Consider the following 12346-nt stretch of genomic DNA (forward strand, 5'->3'; position numbering starts at 1 on the left):
GTACCTACACCTTCGATGACATCGGGCGCATCTCAGGAGCTGACGGCGCCTACTACTAGTGCTCCACCGTTGATCCCAGACTTTGTAGTGACGCTTAGAGAAGAGCACAACCGTGGGCGCATCTCAATCATCAGGAGCACCAGGCTTGATGAGATCGGCGCCAGGGTTGGGTGCATCGGCGTATGGAGCACCTAAAGGCACCACTACTGTCACCAGCACTAGAGATCAGGATGCACAGAGGCAGCTGGTCGAAGAGCATTCTAGAAGAATGAGAGCAGAGCGCATGGGTGTCAGAAGATCCAGATCAAGAACCACCTGGAGCAGCTTGAGGACTTTGCCAAGTTGTTGTTAAATTCCATGATTAAGGCACTCATGTTGAAGAAACAGGGCTATAAAGTTCACAGTCTTGAGCTTGGGGACTCTGGGGTGGCGTTAGATGAGGCCATTAAGAGTCTATCCTCCAACTCCACATATAGAGTTCATGATTCTAGATTGCAAGCAATTGATATGGAGCTGCGGCGTATCCTGAAACCAGTCTCGGCTGTTGATTTGACTAAGGTTAACGAGTCCCTCTTTGGAAAAGCCATCCCGGAGGTTTGTAAGGAACATGTGGAGCTAACTAACACCGAGGTGTCGTCAGCATTCGAGGCCCTATCTTCTGCCTTTCTTGACAGAGTTGGAACACGTGACAGGGGTAAGAAACCCTACGTCACAAGGAGGGAATCTGTCAGGTCCGCCTTTGCCAGAGGTCGCGGCCAGGGCAATGTTGCAGCCAATCGTCACAAGCCTACAGACTCAACCAGGGCCCCTGCCGACCCCAGCAGAGTGAAGGGGAAGCGCCCCTTTTCAAGGTGGTGAGGGTGTTACCTGTCCACCCCCAGCTGTGCCAGTTTTGCCTACACCAGTAGGCAGGAGACAGGGCATCTTTTGGAGGAACTGGTCCATCCTTGATGATCCTTACGTTACCAGAATCCTAAAGAGTGGCTAAAAACTACTGGTCATACAACCTCCACCGTTGACATCTCAGCCGTCGGCACAGGTGTATCCAGAGTCGCAGCGCTAGTCACTGGCAGACAACATCGAGGTGTTATTAGGGAAGTGTGCCATCGAGGAAGTGTTGGACCCACACCACTCACCAGTGTCCTACTCTCCGATCTTCCTCATTCCCAAGATGGACTCTGACAAGTTACGCATGATCCACAACATGGCACCGTTCAATGATCGTTATTTGATGGAGCCTCCTCACTTCAAAATGGTGTCTCTGGAACAACTGCGCCTCAAGTTGGTCCCGGGAATGTGGCTGTGCATTCTTGACTTACAGGATGCGCTCGTGGTGGGTGCTGGGTAACGCCAAGAGCTTGCCGACATCCCCGTAGTGGACCCGGGAGGATATTTGGTCCACCAACCCGTTTGCCGTGGGTTGCAGCCCTGTGTCGGCGGAGGAGGGGATCCTGGTGGTTGAGAGCAATAGGAGCTTGCAACCGTGTTCCTGTTGCTCAATACACCACTTCGGCCCTGACTTCGCCTAGACGGGTGGTCGAATAGGCCCGGTTCGACCAATCGGCTGGTCATGCCAAGCCCTGTGCATGGGGCATTATTATATTTATCAATGCACATATATCATTTGGAATCGTTGTAAATTTGGACTTGACTATATAATCTAAAACATTTTGAATTTGAAGTATGTTGTTCTGTAATTTGCCTAGAGTCCTATGCCAGAAGGCGGTGGCTCATGGGCCAATCTGGTAGAATTATTAATCTCTTAATTCTTCTGCTGGAGTATATCATCCGGGTATCCTTGGTGCTGCAAGCTGGAGGCCCGCTTGCTTTAGCATTGTCCTTGTGATAGTCCATGGTGGGTGGGGAGCTCGGATGATGAATCATATGACACCAATCATGGCTTATGAAATACCCCCAAAAAAAACCAAACGTCCACTTGAAATTGATCCCGTTGATAATTCTCATAGACCGTCTCTATCGATTGAGTATTGGCCACGTTTCCTCGTTATTGAGACTCCGGACAAGACACCATTGAAGTTGAACCCTTTCGCAGTATCTAAGGGCATTCAAGGTATTGCTGGGGATGTCAAGAACATTAGACGCTTGCGTTCGGGTGCATTACTAATAGAGTGTGGCAAGAAACAGCAGACAACCAATCTGATGAACATTGAATCTTTTGTGGGCATTCCGGTCACGGTCTCTGCTCACAAGACCTTGAACACAAGTAAAGGTATCGTCAGAGATCGTGATCGGTTGTTTGCTGACATGTCCGAGCTTGATATAGCATGCGAAATGAAGGATCAAGGTGTGCTGTATGTGAAGCGCTTTTCCACCCGAAAAAACAATGAAACAATCCAAACAAATACCTATCTGTTTTCTTTTTCATTGCCAAATGCTCCCAAATCAGTAAAGGCGGGTTACTGCAATATCCAAGTTGAAACCTACATCCCCAACCCGCTCAGGTGTTTTAAATGTCAGAAATATGGACACGGTGTATCTACCTGCACATTGTCTGTTGTGTGTGCTCACTGTGGTGAGAAGACACACACAACAGAAGATTGTGACAGTGACTTTAAAAAATGCACTAACTGCTCTGGCGACCATTCATCTTCGTCAAAACAGTGTCCAATATGGAAAGAGCAAATGGCGATTAACAAAATAAAGTTCACCCAAAATATCTCTTTTTCTGAGGCAAAGAAACTGGTGAAGAGATCTGACCTTCTAGAAAGTTATGCTACAGTAGCAAAATCATCATCTGAATCCAACTCTAAAATAACAAAATCATCCACAGGATGCCAAACTACCTTGACTTGGGTCAGTTCCGACTCCCCACAGGTTTTATACCCTGCTATATCATCCCAGACTGAGGAATCACTTCCTACTACATCAAAGTCCTCTGATCATAAGTCATCTTCACAGTCACGGTCTGAGTCTCATTCAACAGCTGATAGACAACAAATTGTTAAAACTAAACCCAAACCTAAGTCTGATGCTTCAAAGCAACAAAGTGGCAGAGCTCCTAAGGGGTCACAAAATAAAATTCAATTGTTTAATAAATATGGGTCTCGTGAAGATATGAACGTTTCTGAAAACGTCCATTCTAGGGCACATAGCTTGTCGCCCTCCAAAAGAGTGCGGGGTAGATCCCCAAAAAATCCCCCCAAAAGATAGTTTATTCCAACAATATTGTACAATGGAACTGCAGAGGTTTGAGGACTAATTTACATGAATTACTGCTATTAGTCCAAGATTTCACACCTTCAGCGTTATGTCTCCAAGAGACATATTTAAAACAAACAGATGCATTTGACCTTCGCCATTTTAATGCATATCATTCTTTTTCACCTCCGGGTGATAGAGCCACTGGCGGGTCATCCGTTCTAGTCAGACAAAACGTTATTCAAAGCCCTGTATCACTTAATACTAATATGCAGGCTGTTGCTGTGAGAATTACTTTACATGTAGCGTTTACGCTATGCTCGCTGTATATTTCGCCGTCTTCGACGTTTGCCAAAACTGATCTGCAAGCTCTCTATGACCAACTCCCGAAGCCCTGTATTATAATGGGAGATTTAAATGGGCACAACCCTCTCTGGGGTAGTGTAAATATAAACGCTAAAGGTAAGTTGTTGGAGGACTTCTGTTCTGACAACGATTTATGTATTTATAATGATGGTTCCAATACGTATTTACACCCTGGGACAGGGACCTATTCTGCTCTTGACCTGTCACTCACAAATTCAGAACTACTTAATGAATTCGAATGGTCAGTCCATGATGACCTCTGTGGAAGTGACCATTTTCCTACTATATTAAAAGCTGTAACTCCATCCGATGTTCCTCCATCATCAAGACGGAATTTTAAAGAGGCTAACTGGACTTTATATGAAACACTGTGTGCTGAAAAGCTTAAACCTGAACGTTTTACTGACGTTCCTGATGCTATTAAATGTTTTTCTGATGAATTGAACTCCATAGCTGATGAGTGTATACCAAAGTCCTCTGCAGTTCCACACATAAGAAAACCATGGTTCAACGATGAATGCAAACAAGCTAGGAAGGCAAGGAAAAAAGCAGAACATTATTTCCGTCACCATCCTATGGTGCATAATTTGAATAAATTTAAAATTTTAAATGCTAAAGCACGGCGTACTTTTAAACAGAACAAACGCCAATCTTGGCAAAATTATGTATCTAAAATACATTCTCGGACACCCATGTCCAAGGTATGGAATATGGTCCAGAAAATTAAAGGTAAAGGTACTAAATCTACTGTCAATCATCTTAAACATGGAGATCAAGTACTTACCGATAAATCAGATATCGCAAATAAACTGGGTGAAACCCTTGCTAAACACTCTTCCTCTTCTAATTATTTACCTAAATTCCAGCAGTATCAAAAACAACAAGAAAAGAAAACTATTAATTTCAACTCAGATAATGGGGAAGATTATAATGAAACTTTTTCTATTCATGAGCTCCATACTGCTCTTGATCAAGCTCATGATACTGCTACAGGAGCTGATAACATACATTATCAACTCCTGAAGCACTTACCAGAATCCTGCCTAGAAACTCTCCTAAATATTTTTTATGATATTTGGACATCGGGTAACTTTCCTTCATCATGGCGTGACGCCATAGTAGTACCCATACCTAAACCTGGACGTGATCATACCGATCCATCCAATTATCGTCCGATTTCGTTAACTAGCTGTGTTTGCAAGACCATGGAACGCATGATAAATAATCAACTTGTTTGGTACTTGGAAACAAATAACCTTATAACTGATATACAGTGTGGTTTCCGTAAAAACAGAAGTACTGTCGATCACTTAGTGCGACTGGAATCATTTGTTAAAAATGCACTGATTAATAATCAACATGCTGTGTCTATCTTTTTTGATCTTGAGAAGGCATATGACACAACCTGGAAATATGGTATTTTAAGAGATTTACATGACTTCGGCTGGCGAGGTCGTTTGCCTCAATTTATTGCCAACTTTTTAAATAACAGACAGTTTCAAGTTCGAGTGGGTTCTACCCTGTCTGATCATTACAATCAGGATCAGGGTGTTCCACAAGGCAGTATTCTGTCTGTCACACTTTTTAGCATCAAGATAAATAGTTTATCAAAAGTTTTAAACGATTCAATTGATGGATCGTTATTTGTGGATGATTTTAATATTTCTTGTCGTGGGAAAAATATGCATACCATTGAACGGCAACTGCAGCTTTGTTTAAACAAAATAAATAAATGGTGTCTTGAAAACGGCTTCAAATTTTCTAAATCAAAAACTAACTGTATACATTTTTGTCGTAGATATAAACCCCATAAAGATCCTGAACTGTCTCTAGATGGGACGCCCATTAAAGTTGTGAAGGAAGCCAAGTTCTTGGGTCTAATCTTTGATTCACATTTAACTTTTTTACCACATATTAAATCACTTAAAACTAAATGCCTGAAAGCACTTGACTTGTTGAAAGTTGTTTCAAATTCAAAATGGGGAGGGGATCAAGCTACCCTTCTCCATCTCTATCGATCACTAGTTCGTTCTAAACTTGATTATGGCTCAATCGTTTACGGGGGAGCCTGCAAAAGCAATCTTAAACTTCTTGATCCTGTCCATCATCAAGGTCTGAGACTTTGTCTTGGATCTTTTAGAACTTCACCTATTGACAGTCTCTATGTTGAAGCTGATGAACCTTCTCTTGAGCAGCGCCGTATAAAGTTAGCTTTACAATACATTACTAAATTATACTCTAATCATTCTAACCCTGCATATAACTGTGTTTTCAATCCCCTTTATGAGGATTTATACAACAAAAAGTCTTCTCTTGTCCCGCCTCTGGGACATAGAATTACACCTTTTCTTTCTGCTGCTGGGATTCAGCTGGAAAACATAGGTCCCTCCCGTCTTCTTTCTTCTACTCCCTGGCAGTTGGTCAGGCCTCAAGTAGACCTAACATTGACCACATTTAAAAAATCAGAGACTAATGAATTACAATATAAGCAAAAATATAATCAATTAAAACATAAATATAGCAATTATAAATCCTTATTTACAGATGGGTCCAAGGATGGTGGCGCTGTGGCTTGTGCCACTGTCATTGGATCCAGAACAATATCTTCTAGATTACCAGTTAGCAGTTCTATTTTTACAGCTGAAGCTAACGCCATATTAACAGCTCTCAAATATATTCAAAGACACCCTAAACGTAAACAATATATAATCTATTCAGACTCTCTTTCTTGTCTCCAGGCGATTAAAAATTTATCATGTAAACATCCACTTTTAATTGACATTATTGAATTGTATAATAATCTTGCTACTGGCCAATACGACATCGTCTTCTGTTGGTTACCCAGCCATGTAGGCATTTCAGGGAACACAATGGCCGATCTTGCTGCCAAGGCAGCACTCAACAAATCTGTGACACCGCTTCTTATTCCCTACAGTGATTACAAAGCCACCATTAGATCTTACATCCGTGATCTGATGCAAAAGAAGTGGGACACCCAAGTGGGTATAAATAAATTACATGAGATAAAACCTTACATTGGTTATACCCACTTGGGTTGTCAATCCAGATTTGAAGAGGTCATACTACGACGATGTCGTGTTGGCCACACTAGATATACTCATGCATACCTGTTGAAAGGTGAGGATCCTCGATTTTGCATCCCTTGTGATGAGAGAGTCACGGTCAAGCATATTCTGCTTGACTGTGTTGAATTCTCCATCACAAGGGATAAATATTTTACAGTTAAAACAATGAAGGATCTTTTTACCAACGTTAATTCTCATTTTATTATAGGTTTTTTAAAAGAAATTGATTTTTTGGGTGAATTTTGAATAGTATGTTTCTGTAAATAGATGTATTTTAATGATTGGTAGTTTGAATTAGTAACTTGAATTGTTGGTGGCTGTACCCTCAAAGGGGGTTGAAGTATTTTAAAATTATTGTCCTCCTGAGAGGGTACGTAAGTCCACAAACATTCACAGTAAATTTAAGTCTGCCAGGTTTTTAATCGTAGTATTCATGTTGTTTTAATTTTGGCTAACCTTTCGTACAATCGCCAGCAGCTGAGGGGATGATGTAAATCCAACTAGGGTCCATGCAGGTAGCAAAGGTACTGTAAGTCCCCATGGTCCCTAGTGTGGTGATCTACCTTCAGTTGTTGGCGATCTATAGTCTGTTTTTATTATGTATTGTCTAAATAGTGCTATTAGTTTTAACTTTCCATACTAGTTTTACTTAAAACTGTGATATGCTAGTTGTTTTACTGTCCTCCGTTGACAGATTTTTCCATATGCATATATTTAATTTAAATGTTCTCGTCACGATATGGCTGAGATCTTGCCGATGTGACGTTAAACATTAACTCACTCACTCACTACAGGATGCGTATCTGCACGTCCCCATCTACCCAGCTCACAGGAAGTTTCTGAGGTTCATGTTTGACGGTCAACATTACCATTGGCCGGTCCTGCCATTTGGTATTTCCACGACCCCATGGCTATTTACCAGAATTGGGAGGCCCATCAGTTGGTTTCTTCATCTCAGGCAGATAGAGTTGGACCTGTACATAGACGATTGCCTTCTCATCCCGTTCGAACCTCAGTTGCTACACAGACAGCTACACTTTGCCATCCATCTACTGGAGCAGTTAGGGTGGATCATCAACCGGGAAAAGTCGCAGTTGCATGCCACGCATTAATTCGTGTTTATCGGGGGCCTGTTCCAGACACGGTAGAACCGTGTTCGGATCCCTCTCAACCGGTGGGAGAAAATTTCCCAGTTCGTAGCGAAGGGACTGTCAGAGCCGTTGGTGCTCAGGGAGTGGCAGTCTCTGTTGGGCCTACTGACATCGGTGCAGGACTTAACACACAGAGGGTGCCTGATGCTACGACCGTTACAGAGGTACTTCCTACCGTACATACAGGCAGACGATGTTACGACGCGGCTGTTGCTCTCGGTCCATCTGCACCAATACCTGCGATTTTGGACGAACGTTGAACGTCTGTGACAGAGTTTGCTTGACCAAGTTGGTGCAGGACATGAACTATTTGTCAACGCATCACACCAGGGCTGGGGTGCGCATCTCAGACAACATCGGGGCCCTGGTCCGTCGTAGAAGCAGGGTGGCACATCAACAATCTTGAGCTGGAGGCAGTGATTCTAGCTATAGACCACTGGATGCCGCTACTATGCCACTCCAACCTGTTGATTAATTCAAACAACATGACTGTCGTATGGCTGATTTTGAGACAGGGGACAACCAGATCAAGTACCTACTGGATCAGATGTTCCACGTAGCCAGCGTTCTAGACATTCCTAGACCATTTGCAAAGGACTTTGAGGGCCAAGGGGTATTCCTCTCAAGTGGCAAGAATCATTGCCTGGGCACACAGAGCTTCCACTCTAAGATAGAGCTTTTTACTCTAAGACAACAAGTGGGCTACATTTGAGAAGTTCTGTGCCCAGAAGATGCAAGAACTGTTGTTAGCGTCACCCCAGTTTATGGCGGAGTTTTTACGTTGTTTACGGTGCTCAAGGAAACTCAAGGGCAGTACCATTGGGACTTATCTGTCAGCATTAAACTCAGTGTTAGCTATCAGAGGAGATAGGAAGGTCTCGAAGATCCCAGAACTGGTTGCAATGTTGAAGGCATTCAAGCTGGAGGACCAAAAGGTTAAGTTCCGGCCGCCTGTGTGGGTCCTGAATGTCATGCTACAGCACTTGAGAGGTCGCCCCTACAAGCCGCTGGACAGGGCATTGTTTGACAACTTAACGAAGAAGATGGTGTTTCTGTTGGCGCTAACTACTGCGGCGAGAGTTAGTGAAATTGACACACTGGATGTGACTAGGGTCCGGTTTGAACAGAGCAGACATTGTGCTGTACACTTGGGCCTTCTCTGGGATTTCCTGGTGAAGAACCAGCTGCCAGGTCAACCAGACAGGTTATTTACCATTCCCCTTCTGACTGCCATCATTGGACCTGAGGATCGAGAAGAGCTGTTACTCTATCTGGTTCGGGCCCTCAGATTACATATCAGGAAGTCCTCTCCTCGTCGAGGAACTAGGAAGAAATTGTTTCTGCCCTTTTCCATGACTGCTAGAGGGGAAGTCACCAGGAACACAGTAGCCTTATGGTTAAGGCAGACCAACCATCCTGGCGGCTTACGACGCACAGAATCTCCTTCACCTGTCGTCTAACAACCCACATGAGAATCGAGCGGTTGCATCAACAATGGCTCTGCACAGAAACTGTACAGTTCCCGACATCATAGCTGGATGCTTCTGGTGGTCCTCTACAGTGTTTGCTAGCCATTACTTGGGGGACTTGGCGGTGGAAGATGTGGAGGGGCTGCAGTCTTTCTGACCATTGGTGGTTGCACAGCAACTCACGCATCCTTCCGCCCAATAAGGTATGATCTTACTTACCTTGGTCTATGGGGGTCTTGTACTTACATGAGATAATGTACTGTACCCCTCCGGTGGTTAGTACATGACCTACTACTCTGATTCTGGTTCAAATGACCTTCTCGAGAGATTGTTGCAGCAGACCGGCATACAGAGGGAATCAGTAGTGGTGTGGCTGCCCTGAGGCATATGTGGGATCTTAAGACACTGACAGTCCTCTGGTGTCCTTCACCACCGTCTGTTGTATCCATATGCTATAGACCTATGGTAAGGTACGAGGGGAAGTTTTGAGCCTTGCATAGAAAAACACAAAATATTGATATGAACCACATTTATTTTCAACATAGTCCCCTTGTGAGTCAAGACACTTGTTCCATCTTTTCTGCCAGACGCTGATGCCATCTCTGTAGAAGGTGCCATTTTGGTCCTCAGACCAAGCCTCAGTAGGTGCAACAAGCTCATTATCATCCTGAAATCTACGACCACGCAAGTGTTTCTTGAGATTTGGGAATCACTTGGTGCCATGTCTGGAGAGTAGGGGGGATGCATCAAGATTTCGTTTCGGCATTCCTGGACAGCAGCGGCTGCAGCGCGAGAGGTGTGTACTGGAGCATTGTCTTGATGTAGAAGAATACCACGTCTGATCTTACCCTGGCGCTTCTCCTTGATTGACTGTCACACTTGCCTCAACAAGTTAGCGTAATATTCCCCATTCATTGTTCTTCCTTTTGGTAAGTAATCTATGTGGATGACGCCTTTGCTATCCCAGAAGACGCTATTACCTTCTGTGCTGATCTGGAGGCTTTGAAGTTTTTGGTCCTGGGAGAAGGTGACACGTTTCCATTCCATGGATTCTTGTTTGCTCTCAGGATCATAGTGGTGGATCCAGGTATCATCACAGGTTACTAACCTAAAGTGAAAATCTTCTGGATTCTTGTTGTATCCGGTTAGCATGGAGTTGCTTATGGTGACCCTTGTTTGCTTCATTTCATCCCTAAGCATTCTTGGCACCCATCTTGTGCACACCTTAGACATGACAAGATGTTCATGAAGAATTGTCTTGATGGATCTGTGTGAAATGCCTGTGGTCTCCTCTAACGCGTGGAGTGTGATTCGACGATTTTCCAGCACAAGTCTATGCACTTTGTCAATGTTTTCCTGACTAGTGCTTGTTGTTGGGCGACCTGGATGGGGGTCATCTTCAAGACTCTCTCTACCATGCTTAAATTCATTGACCCATCGTTTGATGGTAGCAGATGAAGGGGAAGACTTCCCATAAACTGCTGAAAGCCTTTCTTGAATGTTCTTCGCCAAGTTTCCTTCAAGAACTAAAACTTAATTACTGCTCTATACTCAATGTTGTTCATTTTCACTGCCGTGAGGGGGGTCTCTTTCTGTCAATGTGAGCTGTTCAATAACTTCTGAGAGTAGGATACCAAAACTTATATATCACATCAGCTACACCCCAAGGTTCAATGGTACCATAGGCTGTGACACCTGGGTGTGAAAAATGCTCAAGGCTCAAAACTTATTGACATCCCCTCGTAAGTAAAGTTAGGCGGTTAGTCCCTCCCAATGCTGGATGCTCTTCCCCACTACAGACTCTTTGGACCGGAAAGTAAAGTCTGCGCGCATACGCAGTGGTGAGATCCAGATACTTCCGTTTCATTACAGTCGTCAAATTCGGGGTAAGTCTTTGAAGGGCATTTAGAAGTGAAATGCATAAGAATGAAGATTTTATGGATATCAACTTCTTTATATGAGAACACAACGTTTCGGAATTAATACTTACTCCTTCATCAGGTGATTGAGAATGGGGTACAGAGCTATATTTATATGTACAGGTAAAACAATAACAAAGTAACAAATGGAATGAATTAACGAAAGCTGGAAGCCAGTATAAACAAGCGCTGATTGGAACCCGACAGTTATGATAACAATGATAGAAGCCAATGGTAATACATTACAGATGATGGGATATGTTTACATAACACAGGTAGAGGGTAAGGACGATGTACATGATGGGGATAAGGATGGAAGCCAATGGTGGATGATGTTTACATAACACATGATTGGGGATTAAGGATGATGTACATGACTACATGAGGGTTGATGGGCATGTTTACATGGGGGTTGATGATGTACAAACACAAGTAGATAAGGATGTACACGGGTAGATTGGCAATACATGAATTACATAGATAGAATGTACACAGATAGATGAGATTAATTTATTCTTGAGAATGTGTTCAGAGATGGCCGATTTCTGGTCGAGTTTGCTGACAGAGGATGCATCTACCAGATCCCTTGCAACTGTGGCGACCTATACATTGGAGAAACGCTGAGACCAATCAACACCAGAATGAAGGAACACCAGACCTCTGTCAGCAAACTCGACCAGAAATCGGCCATCTCTGAACACATTCTCAAGAACCCTGGACATTCAATCCGATGGGAGGACACTAGGATACTATCTACCAACAACATCTTCATTCTTAAATTCGGGGTAGCTATTCAAGATTGAATAGCAGTTCAACTCTGTCAGATCTCCTACTAAGCGAAGCTTGAGGTAATAGGCTATAGACCTATGGTAAGGTAAGTACATAAAATATCTAAAATATTCAGATTTTAACAATTTGTTTGAAAACTGCACCTGACCCGAGTTATACCAAGTTGAGAGGTAAGGATCTGTGGACTTGCTTGAAGTGGCTATATTGTTGTGTGTTGGTTGCAGTGGGTCTGTGAATCAGTCCATCAGTGTGTACAACCAGAGTGGAGACAGCCTCAGTCTCATCAAGTACCACGAGGGATTCCTGGGCCAGCGCATCGGCACTATCAGCTGTCTGACATTTCACCCATACTTAGTGAGTACAACCCAGCAGATTTTCTTGATAGATGGATCTGCATGTAGTCCTGG

The 12346-nt window shown here is 43.4% G+C and overlaps 1 protein-coding gene across 1 annotated transcript in view; it reads left to right on the plus strand.

Annotated features, from left to right (window-relative positions):
* LOC137285171 (regulatory-associated protein of mTOR-like) overlaps positions 1–12346 on the plus strand; it is a 57152-nt gene that overhangs the window by 39657 nt on the left and 5149 nt on the right. The window contains exon 31 of the mRNA XM_067817410.1: positions 12164–12293. Within this exon, the coding sequence (XP_067673511.1) occupies positions 12164–12293 (130 nt within the window). The remainder of the gene's footprint in view (positions 1–12163; positions 12294–12346) is intronic.

This window comes from Haliotis asinina, chromosome 5 (assembly GCF_037392515.1).
Source record: "Haliotis asinina isolate JCU_RB_2024 chromosome 5, JCU_Hal_asi_v2, whole genome shotgun sequence".
NCBI classification, from domain to species: Eukaryota; Metazoa; Mollusca; class Gastropoda; order Lepetellida; family Haliotidae; genus Haliotis; species Haliotis asinina.